The sequence below is a fragment of the Aquarana catesbeiana genome, linkage group LG12, assembly GCF_042186555.1.
Source record: "Aquarana catesbeiana isolate 2022-GZ linkage group LG12, ASM4218655v1, whole genome shotgun sequence".
Taxonomy (NCBI): Eukaryota; Metazoa; Chordata; class Amphibia; order Anura; family Ranidae; genus Aquarana; species Aquarana catesbeiana.
Window position 1 is genome coordinate 51,119,888 of NC_133335.1, and position 26,546 is coordinate 51,146,433.

Consider the following 26,546-nt stretch of genomic DNA (forward strand, 5'->3'; position numbering starts at 1 on the left):
GGATTTTGTTGTTGGAATGTCCGATCGTGTGTACGCGGCATAAGTGTTGAAGAATGGGCCAAAATCACACCCGAGCAATGCATGCAACTAGTTTTTCCATACAGGAGGCGTCTTGGAGCTGTCATTACCAACAAAGGATTTTGTATGAAGTATTAAATAAATTTCAATTAGCGTGTTCAATACTTTTTCCCTGTGTAATTCCATTTTATTACACATAACTTCATTTCTGAACTTATTTGTTTTGGTTTCTTTGTATGTATGGGTTGCATGGGTTGTTGCCGGTGTCTTGCCGAGAAAGTTCCTCCGGAGGATAAGGACCCCCCTGTACTGCGCATGCGCTTGCGCAGTACGAACGACTACAGAGCCGCCGAAAAAGAACAGCTGATCGTCAGCTGTATACGGCGCCTGCGCACTACATTCTAACCTAAGTCCACCTTAAAGTCCCACCATCCAAGTAGACATAGAGTTAGAATATTAAAATGCTGAGTGCAGCGAGGCTGTGCCCGAAGCGTGGCGAGCGCAGCGAGCCCGTGAGGGGCCTGTTACAAAGTGTTTTTTTTACTATAGTCTTGGCACTCAGGTGTTCAGCTTCGGCTCTTTTCGGCAGCTCCCTAGTTGTTCCTACTGCGCAAGCGCTGCGCCTGCGCACTACAGGGGGGTCATTATCCGCCGAGGGGAACTTTCTTGGCAGAACACCGGCATGTGGTGAAAATGCCATGTCACGGTCAATAGCATCTTCAGAATGTATTTACCTAGAAAAATGGTGACGTGTTCAATATCTATTTTACCCGCTGTATGTACACCTGCATTTTGCGTACAGATGCATTCCCTGAATGGAGTACAGCTGTGTGCTATACGGAGGCGCATGAGTACAGCGTATATCTGAAGACAGACATTCATATCTATGGACGGCTGCACACAGCACCTGAGTGTCTCACAGAAAAGCAAACTTTTTACATTGTGCGCGGCGTGCCGCCAATATGGCTGTGAGGCCAGCGTTTTCTTTTACAGCTTTTTGTTTTAAATAAAGTGACAATCTACAAAACACATTTTCCTCACACATATTTTAATGTTTTTTTTTCTAAACACGGTATAGCAACACTCTGCTTCCCTTCAAAGACAAAAGAAAGGTTAAAAACTCCATTTCCTCTCGAATGTTTGTACTGGTCTTTCATTGTCAATAAAGCTTCCTGAAACGCATCCCATTTTCAAAATGGCGGAGTAAGGAGCATGAGCCCTATTCTTTCTATGTGGCACGTTATACGTCAAGATGGCGGCCTCCCCGTCCATTGACGCTAACGGGCGCCAGCTTTTAAAAGGGCGGACGCGAATTCTCGCGAGATGAGCGGGCACTGGTTAAAAAAAAAAAAAAAAGGTAATTTCCCAGCAGCCCACTCGCCGACGTTGGTTTTTAAGGTTGCGTGTTGAGGTCGGGGGATGTTCGAGCAGCACGTCACGCAGGCCGGATGGAAGATGGCGGCTCCGGGGGAATATTTCAGTGTCGGCTCCCAGGTCTCATGCCGGACCTGCCAGGAAACGCGGCTCCAAGGAGAGGTGGTGGCCTTCGACTACCAGAGCAAGATGCTGGCGCTCAGTATCCTTCCATGGAGAGCGGGGGAAGGGGTGAGAGGGCGGCTGGAGCTGCTGGCTGGGCACGGGGGGGGTTAGGTGTGTCGGGAGCCTGGCCGGGCGGCTCTGTGTACTGAACGGGGGCGGCGGGGCCGGAGGATTCATCCGGGTGGAGGGGGATCCATGACGGCTGGACGGAGGAGCCCATAGATGGAGGGGATCGGATGTGACACTCAGCTGAGCATGTCCGGACATTCCAACATGGAGATCACAGCATGTCCGTACATATCTCTATACAGGTCATGTCCGTACATATCCCTATACAGAGATCATATCTCCCTATACAGGGATCAGATCATGTCCGGACATTCCAACATGGAGATCACAGCATGTCCGTACATATCTCTATACAGGGATCCTAACATGTCCACACATTTCCCTATACAGAGATCAGATCATGTCCACACACATCCCGATACAGAGATCACGGCGTGTCCACATATCCCTATACAGAGATCATAACATGTCCACATATCCCTATACAGAGATCATATCTCCCTATACAGGGATCAGAGCATGTCCACACACATCCCTATACAGGGATCCTAACATGTCCGTACATCTCCCTATACAGGGATCATAACATGTCCACATATCCCTATACAGAGATCATATCTCCCTATACAGGGATCAGAGCATGTCCGGACATTCCAACATGGAGATCACAGCATGTCCGTACATATCTCTATACAGGTCATGTCCGTACATATCCCTATACAGAGATCATAACATGTCCACATATCCCTATACAGAGATCATATCTCCCTATACAGCAGTGGTTCTCAACTCCAGTCCTCAGGACCCACCAACAGAACAGATTTTAAGTATTACCTTGGGGAGATGCAGACTAGAATACTGCAATCACTGAGCAGCAAATGATGTCACCTGTGATGTATTTCAGTTATCTTGCAAACCTGGCCTGTTGGTGGGCCCTGAGGACCGGAGTTGAGAACCACTGCTATACAGGGATCAGATCATGTCCGGACATTCCAACATGGAGATCACAGCATGTCCGTACATATCTCTATACAGGGATCCTAACATGTCCACACATTTCCCTATACAGAGATCAGATCATGTCCACACACATCCCGATACAGAGATCACGGCGTGTCCACATATCCCTATACAGATCATGTCCACACACATCCCTATACAGAGATGTCGGCGCGTCCCCGGGCAGAGATTGCGGCGTGTCCACACGTCCCCATACTGGGGTCATAGAAGACACCACATCCCTTTACACAGATTGTAATGGAGCTATGCACCCCTGTACAGGGATCCTAGCAGACTCATACACAGATTGTAATAGACACATGCACCCCAGTATGGGGATCCTAGCAGGCATATACATACATCCTTATACTGGGATCGTAGAAAACGCATGCATCCTTATATAGATCATAGCATGCACCCCTATACGAAGATCATAACAGACGTACATAAACCCCTATTCGAGGATCATAGTAGACACATGCACCTCCATGCGGGGGGTCAAAGCTGGCGCAGGCATCCATACACAGGGATTGTAGCAGACTTGCATAGCCCTATCCATCGCCACGTAGCAAGTCTTATTCAGACTTGCATAGTCCTTACAGTGACCATAACAGATTGTGCTGTGCCAAGCCAAAGTGGAAAGTCACCAGGACTCCAGAGAATAGGTTTCAACAATTTTATTTCAAAACCATAAAGTCACATAGGTCAACGTGCCAGGTGTATTGACCCGTGTGACATGGTTTTGCAGTAAATTGTTGAACGCTTGGCTTGCGTTGGTGGGCTGCTGGTGCCTGATGTAGGGACTCTATGGGTGAAGTGTGTCCGGGGGTTGGGGGTGGCCAAGATCTGTGAGCTGTAGTCTCTGGCGTACCAGATGATGTGGTTCATCCATGTGGTTTGCTCCCCCTAAGTTTGCTGTTGTGATAGTTTCATGGAGTGCCTTTTGAGTGGTGCCAAATATATATATTAGTTATTATGGCTAATAGCGGTGGAGTGATGATGCCTGATGTGGAGCTATCATGGCTTCTGCTGGTGGGGTGATGGTTTGACCTGGAGCTGTGATGACTTTTTGGTGGTGGACTGACCTGGACGTGACTTCTGGTGTGGTGGAGAGGTGATGGCACCTTACCCAGAGCGCTCATTGCTGCTGGTGGTGGGGTGATGTTGCCTCACCTGGAACTAGCATTGCTTTTTGTGTTGGGTGATGGTAGCCTTTAGTGTTTTTTAGGGCTGCAACTAACGATTATTTTCATAATCGATTAGTTGGCCGATTTATTGTTTCGATTAATCGATTATTCGGTTAATCCTTAAAAAAAAAAAGTGTGGTGTATAATTTAGTTTAATATGTGAAGTTAAAAAAAAAAAGGAAATTTATTCCTAAATATCTCAATGCAGTGTTAAATATAAATTACCAACTTTATGGTTAGGGAGCAAAAGCTCTAATCCACTCTGAGAATAACACAGGAGATACACTGTACATACTATTAGAGGAGAGATACTATTAAAGGGTGAATCTGGTAAATATCATCAGACTCAGAGATTTTAAAAACAAGTTAAAATTTAATATAAAGGGTAATGGATACTTGTGCGCACACCAAAATTAAATCAATTTAGGAAATGAATAAATAAAAAATAAAAAAAATAATAAAAAATCCACTGGAGATTATATAAAATCAGACTCAACGAAGTATAGAAAAGTAGCTGCAACAAATAGTGTTCACACACCAATAGACAAATTATTATTATTTATCACGGTGGGATTTGAATATGTATGGGATTTTTTATAGGATCTTTTATGTGTTATATTAAGTATTTTTTTGACACACTCCATATAAATTAATTACTTTTATTTATTATCACGGTGGGATTTGAATGTGTATGGGATTTTTTATAGGATCTTTTATGTGCTATATTGATTAAGAATTTTTGCACTATTTTGATATTTTTCACCTGTTTGAAAATTAGGTGTCGCATTTACTTTTTGAAGTTGTATTTTATGCCGCACGTTATTGTTTTTTCACTTGGTATACTTATCGAGTTTCAGATTTTTTTATGCTGCACGGTATACATTCATGCATGTTTTAACTTGAATTAATTGTTTTTCATTTGAACTTAAATTGCTACATTTGTGTAGCATTCTCAAAGTATCCTTATTAGCAATATTTTTCATCAGTGCTTTGTTGTGCTGGATATACTCTCTGGATGATATGTGACACCTGGGATGTGTGCTTTCTGTTTTTTTGGATTTTTGTTACAATTAGTTATTTATTATCTTGAATTTTGCTATTTTTACCATTGACCTGTATCCTTTTTTTCCCTGGTTTTCATCAGTGTGAGGAATCTCATTGGGTACAAACACTCCTCTTTTACTCATTAATCTATATGGGCTTCACATCATCTGAATTTATACTCGATTATTGATGCAATATTGGTTTCTTTGTGTCCTCTGGTTGCACAATATATTGGAAGATTAATTGTTGTAACTCTATATTTACCTGGAGTTCCTAATTTTGGATCTTCCTGGTAGGGTAGTGTTGTACAATTTGTGTCTCAGTAGCTTGTTATATAGTAAAGCACTGCAATTTATCACGTAATAAGTTAAAATTTAAAACATTCTTTCATTCAGCAAATGTTCAAAGATTTTTCGTCTGAAAATTGACCGTGTGGCCAGCATAAGGCTCGGTACACATATATGCAGTTTGTTTTTGATCTGTTTCTGCAGTGCTTTTTGCTGTGCGTTTTGATTTTTGCACACGTGATTTTGCTGCGATTTTGTTGTTGGGCAAATTAAAAAACACTTTACATGCTTTTTAGCAGCTTCTCCATTGAAGTATATTGGACCAAAAAAGCACTGTTTTGCGTTTAAAAAAAACGTCCCTGACCCTTTCCAAATATGCAGCGGCTGAAAAAAGCATAGATGTGAACGTGTCCCATAGGAAACCATGTAAATGAACTGTAGTGTGTTTCTGCAAAAAGCACCAAAATCACATAGGTGTGAACCAGGTCTAAGACGTTTAGTCACATAATGGGGTTAAAAAAAATAAAATTAGCCCTTTATATAATCACTACTGTAAGGGGTTCATTTTTTTTTTTTACTGTAGAACTGTGTAAGTAATATTTGCAGTAACGATTATTTGCTCTTTTTGTACTATAAAGGGCTCATTTTAGTGTTTTTTAACCCCATTATGTTACTGGCCGATTAATCGATTATGAAATTAAGCGATTACTATTTTCATAATCGATTAGTTGTCGATTAATCGATTACTTGTTTCAGCCCTAGTGTTTTTGTAGGAGCTCTATAGTAGTCCGCTAAATAAAATCCTATAGACCAAAGTAGTGGTGTGCCGAAACCAAAAATTCAGGATGCACTAAACCTATATTGACTCTTTTTTTTTTTTTTTTTTTTTTTTTTTTTAAATGTATTTATATAAATGTCTTGTCTTTTGACTTTTTAATTAATATCATGAATTGAAATGAATATGAAATTGTCAGCCATTAATGGCACCTTTTTTAGAAGCGGTTTTAAAAATCATGCTTGGTGCATATTTGGTCAGCTAAAAAAAACGCAGTTCCCTATTGAGATGCATTGCAAATGCAGAAAGAATGCTTTAAAAATGCACCCATTGCATTTTTTAGTTGCATGAATTATGAAAAACACAACACAAGTACGGCAATATCGCGGGTGTTTTCAGCAGCCGTTATAGGCGCTTTTTTTTTTTTTTTTTTTTTTTTTAGCAAATTTTCAGCGCCTGAAATTTCGGTGCATTACTAGACCACAGGTGGTGATCAGACTGGTGAAAGTTTGTTCTTTAGGATGATTGTATATCCTAGATCATCTATGTATGAACTGTAAAGGGCCGTACACACGATCGGACTTTTTGACAACAAACATGCAAATTAGCTGTTTTGGAGCAATATCCGACCGTGTGTACGCTCCATTGGACAAACTTTTTCTGTTTCCATCGGACTTTTGTTGGCTGTGCGAACGGACAAACTTTCCAGCAACAAAAGTCCGATGGAGCAAAGTCCGATCGTGTGTACACAAAAGCATCGGACTTTTGTACAAACTACAGTACGCAGCCGCGAGAATGTTTCCAGCGCGATCCAATCGTGCTGGTTCTCGGTGACAGTGTACTGTACATCTCGCGCTGGCTGCAATAGGAAAAACATATTTTCCTACTGCGGCGAGAGGGAATTCCCCTCTGGGGGAATACCAGGCCCCTCGGTCTGGTATGGATTTTAAGGGAAACTCCCTACGCCGAGAAAAATGGCGTGGGGTCCCGCCCAAATCCACACCAGACCCTTATCCGAGCATGGAGCACGCAGCCCGGCCGGTCAGAGAAGGGGGTGGGGACGAGCGAGCGCCCCCCTCCTGAGCCGTACCATGCCCTCAACATGGGGGGTGGGTGCTTTGGGGGAGGAGGGGCGCCCTGTGGCCCCCCCACCCCAAAGCACCTTGTCCCCATGTTGATGACAAGGGCCTCTTCCCGACAACCCTGGCCGTTGGTTGTCGGGGTCTGCGGGCAAGGGGCTTATCGGAATCCGGGAGCCCCCTCAGATCCCGGCCCCCCACCCTATGTGAATGAGTATAGGGTACAACGTACCCCTACCCATTCACCTAGGGAAAAGTGTCAATAAATAAAACGCACTACACAGGTTTTAAAATTAATTAATTAGGCAGCTTCAGGGGTCTTCTTCCGACTTCGGGGGTCTCGCTGGCGTCTTCTCCCGGTGTCCGGATCTTCTGCCGGCTCCACCGCTATCTTCTCCCGCTCTTTTGCTAGCGGTGGCCCGGACCTCTGGATCATCTTCTTCCCTCTTCTCTTCCAGAGATGTTGACACGACGCTCTCTCCAGCTGGAATGGGCTCTGAGCGCTCCGCGATGGACTTATATAGGCGGTGACCCCGCCCCCCTATGAGGTCAGAGTCCCGGGGCATGCTGGCACTGTGAAGTCATAAGGGGGCGTGGTCATAGGATGACATGCCCACACCCCCTTATGAGATCACAGTCCCAGCATGCCCCGGGACTCTGACCTCATAGGGGGCGGGGTCACCGCCTATATAAGTCCATCGCGGAGCGCTCAGAGACCATTCCAGCTGGAGAGAGCGTCGTGTCAACATCTCTGGAAGAGAAGAGGGAAGAAGATGATCCAGAGGTCCGGGCCACCGCTAGCAAAAGAGCGGGAGAAGATAGCGCTGGAGAGACCCCCAAAGTCGGAAAAAGACCCCGGAGCTTCCTAATAAATTAATTTTAAAACCTGTGTAGTGTGTTTTTTATTTATGGACACTTTTTTCCCTAGGTGATTGGGTAGGGGTACGCTGTACCCCATACTCATTCACATAGGGTGAGGGGCTGGGATCTGGGGGCCCCCTTATTAAAGGGGGCTCCCGGATTCCGATAAGCCCCTCGCCCGCAGACTCCGACAACCAACGGCCAGGGTTGTCGGGAAGAGGCCCTTGTTCTCATCAACATGGGGACAAGGTGCTTTGGGGTCCAAGGGAAAGTTTGTACAAAGTCCTATCGTGTGTATGGGGCTTTACACTTGCTGAACATGCAGACTTGTATCTTGTAAAATTTCTCGGCATTCTCAAGAGGTGCACTTGGATACTCCCAAGAAATTATTTGTTTCGTCTGGGGGTGGTAGGCCAGGCTGGCAGACTAAAGGCATAATTTCTTCATCAAATAAATATTGGCCAGATTAGACAATGATTATTGTAAGTCTGTGGATGTCTTCCAATTCTATCAGCCTTTGAAGTGGTGATCTGGTCAGGCTGATATCAGGACAGGTCAAGGCCGGGTGTAAAGGTTTGAGTTCACGGACAACACCTGCCAGCAATATCCTGCCTGCAGCCCTTTATCTCTTTTGGAAGTTCATAAGAAAGAAGTCCTGAGCTGGAAATGCTTAGAGAGCAGAAATGGTCGGTGCTGGGCAAGAACTGCAAGTGCCAGATAACCAGTGCATTAAAATTGAAACTTGTCTCCTTTGAGCCAATTTTTTTTTTTTTTTTTTTGGTGGCTGTTCAATGGCTGGCTTGTTATGACGCTCTCTGAATTTGTTCTGGTTGGTTACTGAGGTTGATACAAATAGAGAACTGCAGTTCATGTATGCAAACAACCCCCCCCCCCCCCAAAATAATTGGTGGACGCGGGAAATGGATAGCTAGCTAATAAATAGTTTATTAAAACCTTGGTTTGAGAGTGTTTTGCAAGATAAGCTATTTAAATACATTTTGTCTTGATATACAAGTAGTGTCATGTCACAACTGAGTATAAAAGAGAAGAGCAGCGCCTCTAAGTGTAGCAATATGGTTACATTTATTGAAGGTACAACATTTTAGCAATTTACATGGTTGATTAAAACTGGCACATCTAAGTATGCAGGCATCTGGGGTAAAACTGTCCACATAGACCGTCCTCCACCGCCGTCGACGTCATCCCTTCCACTCTGTGAGTGGTTCAAGCCTCGCTTTCAGATCGCTCTACTGCAGGGTAGTCTTTCCGGTCACCATTGCAGACTGATAGCAGTGAGAGCCTGCGGTGCGGAGGACGGTCTATGTAGACAGCTTTACCCCGGATGCTTGCATACTTAGATGTGCCTCTCTTATTCATCAACCATGTGAGTTGCTAAATGTTGTACCTTCATTAAATGTAACCATATTGCTTCACTTAAAGTGGAGTTCCACCCAAAAGTGGAACTTCCACTCATCAGATTCCTCCCCCCCTCCGGTGACACAGTTGGCACCTTTCAGGGGGGAGGGGGGTACAGATACCTGTATATTACAGGTATCTGTACCCACTTCCGGCATAGATAACCGCAGAATCTGCGGTTATTTACGCCATTTCCTGCTCCCTCCCCGCTGCCTGCTGGGAAACACACGGGTCCCAGAGGCAGCAGGGACCATCCGTATTGCGCTGCGCGACTCGCGCATGCGCAGTAGGGAACCGGGAAGTGAAGCCGCACGGCTTCACTTCCTGATTCCCTTACCGAAGATGGAGGCGGCAGCACCCGAGGACGGAGAGACGCTTCGGCCTCGGGTGCCGACATCGCGGGCGCCCTGGACAGGTAAGTGTCCATGTTTTAAAAGTCAGCAGCTGCAGTATTTGTAGCTGCTGACTTTTAAAAAATTTTTTTTCGGCGGCGCTCCGCTTTAAAGGCGCCTCTCTTCTTTTTTACTCTGTAGCTCCTGTTGGATTTTGCTTCTAATCCCCTCGTGGAGGCTGCTATTTGTGGATGCATTTTATGGTTCCACAACCAATGACTTTGCTAATCTTTTTATATGGACTATAAACTGGAGGACCTATGAATAAATGGTTGTGGAACGAATCATCTGAGTTTACATTATTTCTTATTGGGAAATTCGCTTTGATATGACTGTTTGAGTACAAGCATGTTTCTGGAACAAATTATGCTCGCAATCCAAGGTTTTACACATATAGATTAGATATAAATTTTTCTTGCTATATACTGTTACATTGCGTGGTAACACCCCAATTGCTTTTGCACTTGTTGTAACCTATATTGCATTGGCAAGGTATTTTTCCTGTGTTACCTTCAGGTGTTCAGACTTGTAGAAGTTGTCACCTACGATTATTTGGTTGAAGGAACAGTATCTGATTGGCTGTGTTTAGGCATTTGTAGTATTGTCATATCTAGTTACTCTCAGGTGTGGCAGTAACATACATTAAGTTTAGCTATTGCGCTTTTTGCTTAGTTATGTTGATCCAACTCGGGCCATACTCTGTTGTAGGCACCGCTGCTTCAGTGTTCTGCACTAGCTTCCTGGGTTCCCACAATGAGTGGCTGCCCTTCTGCTTGGTGAACACAGGAGGTTACCCACATGACACAGGCACTATTCGGAGAACACTTTCCAATTTCTCAACGATTGGACGAGGTGGAGACTATGACTTCACTGCTCCACTTCATCCAGTCTGATCTCTTTGCAGTCATTGATAAAATGCAAAGTGATCTTTGAATGGTTTGTGTGCCAAATGCGTGGCCATGTTCCCAATGCAGCAGGGCAACTGCTTGGCACAGGAAGCCAGTGGAGGTCACTATAGTAGTGGTCCATACTAGTGATTTCCATCTTCCACAAGGATCCACCGGCCATACGTAAATTTCAGCTTTAAAACCCAAGACCAGGGATTTTGATGTGTGAAGATCCATGTCTGTTTTTAGCAATTGAATTCATGGAAAGTATTCTGATTGGATGAGGAGGGGTGGTGATGTCACGGGGGGGGGTCCACCTCATCTAATCAGAACATTTTGCATTTATTGGGTAAATGCAAATCATCCTCTGGTGCCTGGTACAAGTGAGTGACTTGTTCACAGTGCAGCCACTGAACACAGGACCTGGAAGCTAGCGGGGATCGCTGAAATGGTGGTGCCTACCACAGTGACTTCCAGCCTCCACATGGATCCCGTGGGTATGGAACATAGACTTGCATTGGTCCAAGCTGTAAAAATTGCTATACCTAAAATTCAGCTTTAAAAGGCAAGTTCATCTGTTTTTAGGGGGGAAAATGTTCCCAATGCTGCAGCCGCTGCCTGATTACCCCTCCCTGTGACAGCAGTGTGGGGAGAAGTTCCCCGTACTAGCTGTCATACTTTGAAATCAACGGGGCTCCGCCCACATGGCTACTTCATTCATTCACACAGCTCTGTGTATGAATGAACTATAAGCCCCAATGTCTTTTGTGATTGTCGGCTTGTAGTTCTCAGTGAGCTATTATGACACTGTAGAGTGCTGCGGTATTTCATGGATTCTTCCTGTCAGGTTGTATTTTTGTATCTGCTTGCCCGTACAGGTACACAGTTACACTGACAGAGTACAGGAGACCTGCATGGTACCAGCGATCTGCTGATTCTGGGTGCAATGCTTTACAGGCTCAAAAAACAAAAAATCTAAATCGTGCTTTTTTTTTTTTTTTTTTTTTTTTTTTCTAAAAAGTTAACTTGTCCTTTTAAGTTATCTTGGCTCTTGGGCTGGTTTTTTGAGTTCTGTATTGATCTGCTTCACTTGTGATCTGAACATTAATACAGAATTGTTTAGAAGCCGAAGCCTTAGGTCATGGGGATAACTGTGACGGGAGTCACTTTTGGACGCAGGGTGACCAAGAAAAGAATGAACCCTGAGAATATGATTGGAAATAAGAAAGTAATATTCATTAACAATAACTTAAGACATATGAAGAATTTTTCCCCTGTACACTGTGAGGTCTATGGCCAGGAAGTATAACTCCTATTATGGGCATTCCAGGAAGTTCAATGTAAGAGACAGACCGTCTATTGCTTAACAATGTTGCTTTTATCTGGATAAGTAAATCGTGTTAATCTTGTCTGAGGCAGTTTTCCCTTCACCTATTAAGTGTGCTAATGAACTCACCTGTTGTCCCCTAGGGGAGGTATTGACACTCAGAATAATGTGTATTGGGGGCTCGTTATGTAACCATTGTGTCATGTTGTGGGTGGATTCAGGTTATTGTTCATGTGGCACCTGCAATATTCGCAAGTGTATAAAAAGAGTCTGCATTCATTTCAATAAAGAGTCTGATTCCTGTTTGACCCTTTGTGCAGAGCCTCGTCTTGTACTTGGGGGGGAGGGGGGGAGATTTATTCATATGGGTTTCTTGTTCGGCTGATTGGAGTGTTCGGTAGCTGCCTTTGGGTTCAGAAATGGAATGTCCTAAACAGCTTTATCCCCTTTCATTCACAGGGTGTCTTTACAATAACCATTTTATACTGATATCTCAACAGTCAATTTGTAAGACCCCCTTTCACAAAGAGGCAGTTTTCAGGAGTTTTAGCACTAGAAATGGCGCCTGTAAAGTACCTGAAAACTGCCCCCCATGCCGCCGGAGTGTGAAAGTCTGAGTGCTTTCACGCAGGGGTGGTGCGATTGCGGGACATTAGAAAAGGTCCTGCAAGCAGCATCTTTGGGGCGGTTTGGGAGCGCTGTATACACCTCTCCTAAAATCCCCCTGCCCATTGCAGTGAATGGGCAGTGCTTCGGAAGCGCCACAACATGGGCGTTTTCAACCCCCTCTTTTTGCTAAAAGCACCCTGCTAGCGGCCCGAAAAGTGCCGCTAAAACAGCGGTAAAGCGCCGCTAAAATGAGCGGTGCATTACCACTAATGCATGGGTGGGCCCAGTGTGAAAGGGGTCTTGTAGTAAAGTGCATGTTGGAACGGCCTTTGGCTGAGTTTGGTGGTGCTGAATGTCATGAGGTGTCCTTGGCTGATAGTGGAGATAGACAAACTACAGCAGTCATGTGCCTTAAGATTGTCATCCTGATACTGCCTTCCCCTGGTTTGTGAGAGAGAGAGAGAGATGACTTTACTTCAGTGTTGACGTGCAGGGTGAATTTAATTTAAATCAAGTCAATTTAAATCGTAATTTTTAAAGAGCAACTGTCACTTCTGTCCCACAGCAGCTCCTCCTCTGACCTGCTGTTGACTCACCGACAGTCCCATTCACTTTAATGGGACGGCTGGTGATGCGGCACAACAAGGTGAAGGACAACCTGGCGAGTGGATGCTCGCTAACGGGCGCTGCCATGATGGATCTGAAATGACAGGTGCTCTTTAAATGTAAGGACTTTCTTGATGGTAGTTAAAGTCTTTAATATTTGCAAACAAAATGAAGGTTTCCTATTTAGAATAATAAGCTGTCCGGTTAGTAAAACAGCGATATCGGAACCGGTGCAATCAGTTTGTAGTGCACATGGATTTGCAAAACAATGGGATAAAGGAATATTCCGGAGCTTTGTTTTCTCTTATGGTTACTGTGAAACTGTGTGAATGCATCTATGTTATGAGTGAAACGCGTTTGAGCTTTGCGTTCAAACAGAAGAAATTGTCTGTACTTTTGGAGAGTTTACATCAGATTGGAGGGTTGTATGCGGTAAGTGGCTCCCATCTAGAGCTGCATGATTCTGGCTAAAATGAGAATCATGATTTTTTTTTTTGCTTAGAAGATAGATCACGATTCTCGCGGCCTAACATCTTTCACGTTAAAACAAAAAAAATTGGGCTAACTCTACTGGTGTGTGTGTGGTGTGTGTGTGTGTTTTTTTTTTTTTTCATTGAAGTGTATTTTTTTTTTTCCCCAAAAATTGCATTTGAAAGACCACTGGGCAAATACAGTGTGACATAAAATATTGCAGCAATTGACATTTTATTCCCTAGGGTCTCTGCTAAAATATATATGTTTGGGTGTTCCAAGTATTTTTCTAGCAAAAAATTATTTATTTTTAACTTAAACAAGTGTCAGAAAAAGATTTAGCCCGGGTTCACACCTATGCGAATTAGATGAGGTTTTCCCTGCATCCAATTCGCATAGCAGGAGAATGGGACGGTTCACATATCTCCGTTGCGGCTGCGGAGCGCACTGCACAGAAACGCTGTGCGTCTTTTGGCTCCGTCTCAGGGCTGAATTCAGGCATAGACTCGGCCCTGTTTCCTCCCTGAAATAGGGAACAGGGACGCACAGCTCCTGTGCGATCCGCAGCAGGTTCCAGTGTGAACTGAGCTTTAGACATTAAGTGGTTAAACTTCCTGCATTTACAGGTTGTTAAAAACTTGGCAGACTGCCTGGAATTTTTTTTTTCACACACAAGTTTATCCCTTTGATCTAAGAAGGAAGAGTTAGTTACAATGTTTCATGTTAAAAACTTGGCAGACTGCCCGATAAGTCTCTCCACTTGTTATATCTAGAGATCTGCAATAGAGATCTGCAATAGAGATCTGCAATAGAGATCTGCAATAGAGATCTGCAATAGAGATCTGCAATAGAGATCTGCAATAGAGATCTGCAATAGAGATCTGCAATAGAGATCTGCAATAGAGATCTGCAATAGAGATCTGCAATAGAGATCGTCAGGGGGGTTGAATCGAGATCACGATGTTTTAACTATTGTGCAGCTCTACTCCCCGTCTTTTGTAAATTGTAGTTTGGAGTTCTGATAGTTTGTGCCTGGAGTGGAGGTTTGTCGGAGAGCGGTGCCGGTAGCAGGAGGTTGGATTTCTGTTTTTGCTAATTGTAGCACTATGATGTGAGGAGTAATGGTTAATGTTGGGTAATTCTAAGTAGTCCTCTTTCCACTGAATTACATTTAGTGACCTGATACTGAGTCACTTCCATTTAATTCTGAGGTTTATTTTGCTTTCATTTCCTGATGATTCATATTCTCTGTGTTTTAGAAGTAGATAAATACAATTTCTAGTAGTGTTACTCTTGTCCTGTAATATTGCAATTCTGCATCTGCCTGGTGTTTGGGGGGGGGGGGGATATTTTTAATGCAGGGGATATTTTTTTTTTTTTTTTTAAGAAGCCTTTTAGAGAGAAGTCACTTATTTGGTGGCCTCACTTGAAGGACAATCCTCCAAGGTCATCTGGTAGAGGCTGATTCTTCCTTGCATACCATTTTTGTCATATTTTTTTTTTTTATATTGCTGACATGTTGGTACAGATATCACATTTCTTCGGTGAAGTTTAATAGTAATTTGTGAATGTAGAATTTAGGTCTTGTGTATGCAGTTATTTCCTTAACCTCCTGATATACAGAGTGTCCCTCAACTAGTGGAAAACCCAACCATGCTGACATCCTCCTGCTTAACCTGCAGTATGTATCAGATGTAGAAGTGCTGAATGATCGCACGCAGACTCCTCCCCCTTTAGCTTCCCTCAACATCGGCAAGGTAAGTGGATGTTCATGTCTTATACGTGTTGTGGTATGATATAGAGCAGGGATCTCCACGCTTTCTAAGCAAAGGGGCGAACTTGCTGTCCTTCAGACTTTAGGACCAGTGGGAGTAGGAAATGCCCTGGCGTCAGTGCCCCATCATTTGCTTTATTTGGAGGAATAGTGCCCTATTATCAATGAGAAGAATAGTACCCCATTGATGGTGTCAGTAGGTGGAATATTTCCCCAAGGGCCATATAAAAGACATCCAGGTCACAGTTTAGAGACCACTGATGGAGTATTTTCCTCCACAGCTTTGTAGTCTTTTCTAACATGAGATGGGTTATTGCAATTGTTAAATTCACAATCAAACTAAAGGTGTACCCTAGTCACATACTGAAAAAAGCAGAACTGAATATAGGGACAATCCTACATGCTCCGTTTTCTGTACTATGCAGGAGAGGTATCTGAACGCCCCTTTTTGTTTTCTAAAACCTAATTTAACTTTTAGTTTAAATCGATTACCTTCCAAGTGCATCAAAGCAAAAGGTAGTTAAAACCTTAGAAACCAGCTGCCGCCAAAGTAAAAAAGTGCAAGCAGTGGCCTCTCTGCAGAAGTCTTGACACCCCCTGCTGAGTCAGATCTTTACGTATCCCAACAGGAAAGCTTGGAACTTATTGCTAATTGGGGAAACTTGGCTTTGATGCAGAAGGGGTCATGTTGGGCCTCTGCAGAGAGATGACTGCTTCCATATAGAGGGCAGTGGTCCTTCTCTGCAGCATGGCTGACAGGCTTACTAAAGAAAATGGATGGTTAAACTCACTGCTTTCATGTGCCTGGAAGCTATTTGTGACTAGCAGAGAGGAATAAACATGGCAACCGTGTTCAGGAAGCACACTCCCAGTGACCCTGTGATGGGCTCTTTGAATTCTTATTGGGGATTACTAAATGCAAATTAAAGTAATTGAGTTAACACTTTGTTTTAAAGTTAGCCTGTTGCTGTTCAGCAGTTGTTAGACTCAAAGCCACCTTGAGGAGGAACGCTCATCTTTTGGGTGATGTGTTGGATTTTTGCTCTCATGCAGGCGTATGGTGGCTGATTCTATCTGCATGTGTTGAATAGTGTGTCCGCCACTGTGTGGTTCCTAAAACGACCCCTACTTCATTAGTGTGATTTAGTGGTCCACAGGGTGAACTATAGTATAGGACACGCCATTCAACACACCCAGCAGTATCGGTAGCAGCAGCATGTGTAGTTTATAATGCATGAACATCTAATGTAGCACTGCCCACTGGAAAGAATTGTACTCCTCCAATTTATTTACAGGGTGCGCTTGGCCTTCTGCTAGCTAGCGAAAGGGCAGCTTTAAAGGATAAGTCCACCCTAACACTAAAATCTCTAAATCAGCAGACATCCACAATCTAACGCTAACCGATCTAGCCCTGTAAAGGAGAAATCTCTATACATACTTTTTTTTTTTTTTTTTTTTTTTTTTTTTTTTTTAAGCCAAGCCAGTCCGGTTTCCAGTGGCAGAAGCTCTGCAGAGGACACAGCTGACAACGGCTGGGTAATGAATGGGAAGTGACGTCGCCCATAGACTTACTATGGGGCTTGCGTTGTCGGCTGCCTCTCCTGCACCTGTCTCCACAGCGAAGCCGCAGCTCAGCGTGGGATCGGGTTGGAGCGCCTTCAAAAAAGGTGTGTATACTGATTTCTTATTTACAGGTTTAGATTAGCGTTAGATCGTGGGTGTCTGTAGATGTAGCGATTTAGTGTTAAGGTTGACTTATCCTTTAAGCACTTTGACTTTGTTTGCTAGATGGTATTACCGGCTTACTGACTGGTTTCGCTTACCTGGAATTCTGCTCTTGAATACATATCACTTTAGATTTTTACTTAGAGGAACTGCAGTCTGCTCACATCATTTGTAATAAAAACATCTTTGCCATCCTGAAGCTTTCCTCCAACCACTTTGCATATTTTATATATACTGTGATATTCAGTGCTTGCCAAATATGCTGCAGAAATTTCCCTCCACTAAGTCTTTCTGCTGCCATTTTAACTGAGGGCAGCTGAAGCTGCTGCCTGTTCACTTCCTGTATTTACAGACAGAGGCACACCTGCAGCTCTCATTGGCCCACTTGTGACTCACCTCCCACGTTTTACTATCCAAAGTTAAAACAACAAGGGCAGAAGATTTAATAGATGAGAAGAAGACTAAAGGTCCACTCTAAGACTATAACCAAAATCCATTGACTACTAATCCATCACAGAATTAATACAACTGTTATATTAGAATTATTTTTTTTTTTTGTCTTGTAGAACTGCTGTTTAGTTCCATATGAGCTTTCAGGGCAGGTCAGCAGATAGTTGGTATCCAAATGACAGAGTTACTCCCTGCTATGACTGGGTTTGATGTAGTTCAAACATGCTGGTGAGGTGTAGAGAGCAAGATGTGGGGAAAATGATGACTTCTAAATTTGTGGCATGTCATAAATTCAGTACTAGGGTTATCTGTTTAATGCATGTCATATTTTGCAATGCTAGATTACTGATTGCCTTCTATAAATTGTTCCTCTTGTTGCAGTTGGCAAGCAGAGCTCGATCGGAGAAGGAAGAGAAAATGAGCCAGGCTTATGCCATCAGTGCTGGCGTTTCAGTGGATGGACAGCAGTTATTCCAGACCATTCATAAGACGTGAGTATCACCAATAAGAGTTCTTTACTAGCTTTTGGGCTTTAGTGGGCCAGAAAATCCTTTACACCTTGATAACCCATAAAGAAAAGGAGTTTGCAGTTAGGTGATCCATGACATCTTTGCTTGGTATCTATGGGTTACTGCCCTGCCTCATGGTAGTTGCTGTATTTATTCCACCTCCTGCAGGAAAGTGCCAGGTCTTCCAGTCCGATCCTTTATAGGGGTGCTGCAGACACATATTATAGATGTTTTTGTTATACGTGTGGGTACCACTTTACTCCTGCCCTCTGGCAGTACTGCCTTTTTAAAGATTGAAAGTGTTTGTAACTGAACTTTTACATGACGTAGATTGTATCTATAAGGACATGGACATGTCCTTATAGTTTCATTATTTGGGATGTGGTGCTCTAGGGAAAACTTATATATGTGGACCTGTAGTTGTGGTTAGATCCATCCTCTGGTACTGTGAATGCTAGCCAAGAACCAGTAAGTACATCCATAAGGATAGAACGCGGTAAGGGGAGACGGGAACAACTGATCGTCAATGTACAGAGAAAATTCAGCCCAAAGTAAATTTTGTCTTGTGACAGCAGTTTGGGAAGGCCATTTTTCTGTCTCTGTGCACAAATATGGCTCTATAAAAACGTGGTATGGTGTGAAGAAACTCTAATGACAGAGCCCTGACCTCAACCTTATTGCACACTTGGGATGTCAGTTGTGAGCCTGGTCTTTTTATCCAGCATCGACATGTGACCCCACAGATGGTTTGGATGCAGATTTCCACACTCTAAGATCTTGTGGAAAACCTCCTCAAAAGAAGGTTGTTCAGGAAAGGGTAGAGGGCCAACTCCTTATGTCCACTGCTTTGCAGTAAGATGTCCAAGGAGCTGCTATAGGTTTGATGGTCAGTTGTCAAACTTTTGGTCGGTTGCCTTGACAAGCTTCCTTCTGAAATGCTGTTTGTCTTGCTGTGTCTGCCTTCAGTACTTCCGAGTCACTCACCTGTAGCATAATAGGTCTGAGAAAAATCATCATAGCTTCATTGTCATACTTATTTTAGGTCAGGGACTCACAATCAGCTACTGGATCAGTGTGACAGCCAGGCAACTAGCATTTTTAAAAAGGAAAGTCAGTAATGGCATGTTTCCTTTTGAAAGTGTTGCTAAACCCACAACAGTAAAATCAGTCTGTATATTCAGTAAAGCATGCTTGTTATACTCGCTGTGAAACCTCCTCTGCATTGTATAAAAAAGCTGGTTGATCCTGTCTTTGATTCTCCTCTTCTTCCACTCTCTCTCCAATCCATCTCCTAATAGTACAGAGCCTTTAGAATCACTGTACACACGCTCAGTTTGGTGTGTGTTTTTTTTTTTTTTTTTTTTTTTTTTTCCTTCTTTCTTGGGAGGGTGCATGTGATCAGCACTTTCCAGGCACAGTCCTGCAGCCTCATAGGACAGTCAGAGAACAAACTCCTCCTACAAGCTTTAACCAGGCACTGGTAGAAGTCACAAGACTGCTATATACTGCTGATGAGAAGGCATTTAGCCGTTTATATTTACTAAAATTGCATTTCCATATTCTGTGTACTGCGGGAGACCAGATATAGTGAATGCAGACTCTTGGGTTTAGTAACACTTTATTGAAAATCTCTTCAGGCTGGGTTCACACTAGTGTGAATTGGATGTGGGTTTTCATGTATCCAATTCGCATGACAGGAGTTTGTGACCCGCTTTCTATGGAGCCGGTTCACATCTCCTGGAGCGGCTTGCACAGGAGTCCTGTGTGTCTTTGGCTCTGTTTCAGGGCTGTATTCTGGGACGCACCGGATCCCCGCTGTGAGCCACATCCGGCAGCAGTGTGAACCCAGCCTTAATGTGATTTAGTGCTTTACAAAACTTCAATGTATAGTTACTGTAGGGAGCAGGTGTTTATAGTTTTTTATTATATAGTTTCATAGTAGGTGAGGTTAAAAAGACACAAGTCCATCAAGTCCAACCTATGTGTGTGATTATAGGTTAGTATTACATTGTATATCCCTGTATGTTGTGGTCGTTCAGGTGCTTATCTAATAGTTTTTTAAACTATCGATGCACCTCACTGAAACCACTGCCTGTGGAAGGGAATTCCACATCCTTGTCACTCTTGCAGTAAAGAACCCTTTACGCAGTTTAAGGTTAAACCTCTTTTCTTATTTTATTGAGTGGCCACGTGTCTTATTAAACTCCCTTCCGCAAAAATGTATCCCTATTGTGGTGTCCCCAGTACGGTATTTGTAAATTGAAATCATATCCCCTCTCAAGCATCTCTTCTCTAGAGAGAATAGGTTCAGTGCTCGCAAACCTTTCCTCGTAACATCCTCCAGATGCTTTTTTGCCCTTCTTTGTACTCGCTCTATTTCCAGTGCATCCTTCCTGAGGACTGGTGCCCAGACCTGGACAGCATACTCTAGGTGATGCCGGACCAGAGTCTTGTAGAGCGGGGGAATTATTGCTTTATCTCTGGAGTTAATCACCTTATTTAATGCACGCCAATATTCTGCTTGTTTTCTTAGCAGCAGCTTGGCATTGCATGCTATTGCTGAGCCTATCCTCTACTAGGAACCCCAGGGCCTTTTCCATCCTAGATTCCCCCAGAGGTTCACCCCCTAGTGTGTAGCTTGCATTCATATTTTTTCCACCCAAATGCATTATTTTACATTTTTCTACATTAAACCTCATTTGCCATGTAGTTGCCCACCCAATTAATTTGTTCAGATCTTCTTGCAAGGTTTCCACATTCTGCGGAGAAGTTATTGCGCTGCTTAGTATCGTCCACAAATACAGAGCTTGAACTGTTTACCCCATCCTCCAGGTCATTTATGAACAAATTAAATAACATTGGTCCCAGCACTGAACCCTGGGGGACCCCACTTCCCACCCCTGACCATTCGGAGTACTCCCCATTTATCTCCACCCTCTGAACTCGCCCTTGTAGCCAGTTTTCAATCCATGTACTCACCCTGTGGTCCATTCCAACGGACCTTAATTTGTACAGTAAATGTTTATGGGGAACTGTGTCAAATGCTTTTGCAAAATCCAGATACACCAGGTCTACGGGCCTTCCGTTATCTAGATGGCAGCTCACCTCCTCATAGAAGGTTAATTGGTTTAGCAAGAACGATTCCTCATGAATCCATGCTGATTACTGCTAATGCTACCGCTTTCATTACTAAAATCTTGTCTATAGTCCCTTATCCCTTCCAAGAGCTTGCATATTATATGATGTGTCATGAGAAAAAATGCTGCATTGGTTACTGAAACCCCCCTGATTCCCTCGTGAAGACTGAGGAGAAGAATAAACAATACCTTCACCATCTCCCCGTCCTTTGTAACCAGATGTCCTAACTCATTCTTTGTGGGGCCAATATGTTCTGTCCTCCCTTTTTTATTATTTCTATACTTAAAGAATTTCTTGCGCTTTTTTGCTCTCCTCCGCTATGTCTTTAGTTTTTTATCTTAGCTGCCCTAATTGCACCCTTACATTTCTTATTGCATTCTTTGTAAAGTCTGAATGCTGATGATCCCTCAGCCTTGTATTTTCTCCTTTGCCTTTATATGCATTTTTACATTGGAGTTAAGCCATCCTGGACGTTTGTTCGCTCTTTTAAATTTATTTTCCAATGGTATGCACTGGCTAATGCCCTTATTTAATATGCTGTTAAAGCAAACCCATCTCTCCTCCGTGTTCTTTGTTCCTAAGATTTTATCCCAATTTATATCTTTTAGCAAGGTTTGTAGTTTAGGGAAGTAGGCTCTTTTGAAATTCAGTCTTTGTATTCCCCTTATGTTTCCTATTTGTGTGATTTATACTGAAGCCAACTGACCTGTGATCGATGTTTCTTAAATTGCCCCATATTTTCACATCTGTGGTCAGGTCTCTATTGTTGGTAATCGGTAGATCTAGTATCGCTTTGTTTCTAGTTGGTGCGTCTACCATCTGACCCATGAAATTGTCCTGCAAGACATTTAGGAACTGGGGAGCCTTAGATGAATGTGTGGCGCCCTCCACCCAGTCTGTCTGGATAATTAAAATCCCCCATGATAACACTTGCCATACTTACTGCTAATCCAAATTGAGAGGTCTGTCGCCCCCTCCTCCCTCAGGTTAGGAGGCCTATAGCATACTCCCAGTATTTTCCCCTCAGCTTCATCCCGTTGGAGCTCTACCCATAAGGATTCCACCTCCTCCCTACCGCCCTTATTTAAAAAGTACTTGTATCCTTTACATTAATAAAAAAATGTGATCTAGTAACTCATGTGAAGTTAAACAGCCGAGCCGTCCCTCGTTACCTAACACAATTGAAGATTTTACTTTATTGCTTAGAAGCAATAAACATACCTATTTGCCCCCATACCCAACCCTGGCAGTTTGTTATGAATTTGTATATTTCGCTACTTGATAATAGGCAACCAAGAAGCCTCTGCTGTTTGAGATGGCAAAATATCTTGAATAGCCTTTCCATATGCTACTGGTATTCAAGCCGTACATGTTAATTCTATTGGTATTTACTAATATAAGCCCAATTGGTTTTGTCTGCTTTCTCTACAGGATAAAGGACTGTAAATGGCAAGAAAAAAATATAATAGTTATGGAGGAGGTAGTTATCTCTCCCCCATACCAGGTGGAAAATTGCAAAGGAAAAGAGGGTAGCGCTCTAAGTCATGTTCGCAAAGTAGTAAGTACATGTTTCATACCTAATCTTTTGGGTTTGCTTTGAATTGTACATAGTATATAACTGCTAGGGTGAATAGCTTTCAGCTGTGCTTGTAGTGTTTCTTTTCAGTTGGTTAAGACCAGGCTTCCTGAAAGGCTAGAGGTACAGTTGCACTGCTAAAATCTCTAATGGCTAAGGCTAGCTGTATGTCAACGAAAATGTCTCCGTGTTGTAATAGGAAATTCTCACACAGTTGGAGAAATGTGCAATTAATTGTAGATTACATCATTTAAAGTGGTTGTAAACCCTTCCATATACCCAGTAAAGTGACTGACCTCAGGTGATGCACACAGATGACACACATGCTCCTACATAAGTTGTACTTTATCTAGTCTTGTCTTTACAATCGCTTTATATATTCAACACTTTGAATGGCGGTAAAGTATCTGTTTTTTTCCTTTAAAAAAAAAAAAGTTCTACTTTTCACCTCTGTACAGTGGATTTACACAGAGCAGCCTGGATCCTCCTTCTCGAGTCCTTCAGTGCTCTTGGCCCCTCCCTCCTGTTGAGTACCCCCTGCTGTTGGGGCACCCGAGTTGAGTTTCACTTCGGTGCCAATTCAGACACGGAGCTGCCGCAGGCCCCTGCCCCCTTTCTCTCCGGATTGGCTGGCTGACTTTGACAGCAACAGGAGTCAGTGGTGCCGTGCTGCTGTCTCAGCCAATTAGGGGAGTCCCGGCCAGCCAAGTGTCTCATGCAGGCTTTTTATTTTTCTACATGAAGATAAAAAACCTTATGACTTTACAACTCCCTTAAAGCTTATCTGATGGTTTAGAAAAAAGGGGGCAGAGAGCTGAAGTCACTCTGCAAAGCTCAATGTGGAGAGCTGATTGGAGGGAAGACACCCACTGCTTTCACACAGCACATGGACAGAGCTGAGGTTCCCTCTCCTGTCACCATTTTTCTCTTGGTGTCAGAAAAACTTGTCAGAAGTAATTCATGCTGATAGCAGAGGAACAAGGCAGCAGACAAATTACATTTAGTGCCCTTAATTGACATGCACTATAGAAGGACATGCTTTGTTATATACATGTCTGTCATATTATGTCTGAGGCTTACAGCCATTTTAAATTCCTTATCTTAATTGTACAGGACAGGAAATCAGGTGATTGGACACTCGCAAATACTTTTTACTGCACAGAAAAAAACACCCTTCAGGGCTATTGCTGCATACTATTTGGTGGGAACGATTCCTGTGAGTGGTTATGTTGTATTAAGGTTCCTGAATAGCAGGCTGCCAGCTTTAGTTGTATAGACAGCAGCCACCATTGCCAAAGCCGACACCCTACCATTCAGAAATCTTGATCCAAGTAGTACATGGCAACAGCACTGAAGTCGGGGGGAGTCTGTTCCCCTGAAATACATTGGCTTGGTGTACAAGTTGATGTGTTTTTTTTTTTTTTTTTTAAGGTCCATGATCCATATTTTAGAAGATTAATTTCTCTGGACACCGGGGCGCTCCTTTCTTTTTATCTATACCAATACCCTGTTTCCCTGAAAATAAGACCTAGCGTGATTGTCAGTGATGGCTGCAATATAAGCCATACCCCCCAAATAAACCCTAGTTAAAGTCCTTGTAGGTCTTATTTTCGGGGGAACAGGGTAGGGCTTATTTGGGGGGTAGGGCTTATATTGCAGCCATCACCGACAATCACGCTAGGTCTTATTTTCGGGGAAACAGGGTAGTACAGCGCTCTGGCAATGTCTTACAAAGCATCCTGACATCAAACCACCCTGCCGGAGCTGCAGGGGAAAAGTGAATCCAGTGTTGGGGGAATGGGGTTAAAATATTAATCTGTTGCAACAGCAATGGAACACAACCTCAAATAATTCACATTTTTTTTGTAATTTTTTTTAAGTGTACATCTGCTATACAACTTAACCTGGTTTTCTTTTTCTAGGTTGACAAACACTTTAGAGATTTGGAAAATCAGAAAGGCGTGCAACGAAACCCAATCCAGCTGTCACAGAAAGAGACCAGTACGTCCTCCTGAGCTCTCAACTGCATCAGCCTCGCTGCCCTTGAGCTGCCTACTCTTCACCCTGCTGTGTTCGGGGGTCCCTGAGAAGAGCTGAAGATGGGAAGGGGTTGATAACATAGGGATGGGGGCAAGCAAGGGGCTGACTTGGGAATGGGTAGCTTTTATTTTTCGGACTAGTCTCTCTCAACCCTTTCTTACATCAGCCATCATGTGTAAATGGTTATGTATGTAAGGGGTTGAGGGGATCCTGAGCGATAGAAGATCCCTTGGGCTCCAATGATTTCTTTTTTTTTTTTTCTTTTCTTTTTTCTTCTTCTTTTTTTTTTTTTTTTTTTTTTTTTTTTTTTTTTTTTTTTTAGCCTGTCTGGCTCCAATTCCAGATTTTTCCTGGCATTGCATTTCTTCCTCAACAGCGTTTTTCTCCCCCTTTTCCTTTCTATGTCTTTTTTTATTTTTGTTTGTAAGTTTTTTTGTTTCTCTTCTCTCTCCTGTTGTTGGAGGAAATTGCCAACCCTTTCTCAGGCAGTGGGACAGGGTGGTGCGTGGCATGTCACCCTCTGACTGGGAATAGGTTATAAAATTGCCTGTAAAAAGGAACAAAAACAAACTTGAAAAAACAAACAAAAAAAAAAAAAATTAAAAAATTAACTAAAAAAAAAACAAAAAACAAAAAATAAAACCGAAAAACAAAAGTAAATGTTTCTGTAAGGTTTCATTTTTTATGTGGAGTACTTGTGATATAAATTTCTAATATTTCCATTTACTTGTATGAAAGTGTATGCAAAAGTAGTGTTGCAACTTGGGAAATTAACTGCAAGTCATATGAACCTGTGAAGAAATTCAAATGATTCAAGGCATTTCAAACTGAACTCAAGTGCTAGCTGAATGCCTCTGAAAGCACGCTGCATTATCACATCTATTCAAGAGCTAACCCTCGATTTGCAGCTGGCTCTCAGATGTCTTGATCCCTGTCTCTACCCATTGCTACACAACCAATATTGGTCTGAGACCCTGACAAATTTTAGTACCTGTGGGATTGAGGCATATGTGGCAATTCCACATTCTATTTTCCAGGCTCTGGATGCTGCCCTATGGAAGCAGCATACTAAGACCTATGCAAATACTGACTTTTAGAAAGGTGGTATTTGCATTGGTTTTTCAGGGCCCTACAGTGCTTGAACAAAGCAATGGGAGCAACATGACAAAGGTAAGTATAGATACAGTGAGGGGGACAAAGTATTTGATCCCTTGCTGATTTTGTATGTTTGTCTACTGACAAATGATCAATCTATCATTTTAATGGTAGGTTTATTTTAATAGCGAGAGACAGAATAACAAATATCCAGAAAAACACATTTCAAAAAAGTTATACATTGATTTGCATTTTAATGAGTGAAATAAGTATTTGATCCCTTTCGCAAAACATGACTTGGTACGACTTTGTCGCACTCCTCTTTCCAGATCCTCTCCAAGTCATTAAGGTATGTCGTTCGGTGACTAAACCTTCAGCTCCTTACACATATTTTCTATGGGATTAAGGTCTGTTGACTAGCTAGGCTACTCCAGGACCTTAATGTGCTTCTTCTTGAGCCACTCCTTTGTTGCCTTGACCGTGTGTTTTGGGTCATTGTCATGCTGGAATACACAGCCACTACCCATTTTCAATGCCCTGGAAGGAGGTTCTTGCCCAAGATTTGACAGTACATGGCCCTGTTCATCGTCCCTTTAGATGCGGTGAAGTTGTCCTGCCCTCTAAGCAGAAAAACGCCCCCAAAGCATTATGGTTTCACTTCCATGTTTTGACG

General features: G+C 43.0%; 1 protein-coding gene across 1 annotated transcript; it reads left to right on the forward strand.

Annotated features, from left to right (window-relative positions):
• Positions 1-1,350: 1,350 nt before the first annotated feature.
• On the forward strand, positions 1,351-25,438 carry LSM12 (LSM12 homolog). The gene is made up of 5 exons (XM_073607772.1): positions 1,351-1,594; positions 15,190-15,323; positions 17,897-18,006; positions 22,594-22,720; positions 24,661-25,438. Exons 1-5 carry the CDS (start codon positions 1,438-1,440, stop codon positions 24,751-24,753), a joined length of 621 nt encoding a protein of 206 aa, XP_073463873.1. The 5' UTR covers positions 1,351-1,437; the 3' UTR covers positions 24,754-25,438.
• The last annotated feature ends 1,108 nt before the right edge of the window (positions 25,439-26,546 follow it).

Bases quoted from the DNA above. Each gene is read 5' to 3' on its own strand.
- LSM12 (XM_073607772.1), top strand. From the start codon at position 1,438: ATGTTCGAGCAGCACGTCACGCAGGCCGGATGGAAGATGGCGGCTCCG. The intron at 15,324-17,896 runs GTAAGTGGATGT...CTCTTGTTGCAG, and splicing joins CTTCCCTCAACATCGGCAAG to TTGGCAAGCAGAGCTCGATC. The intron at 22,721-24,660 runs GTAAGTACATGT...TTCTTTTTCTAG, and splicing joins TAAGTCATGTTCGCAAAGTA to GTTGACAAACACTTTAGAGA.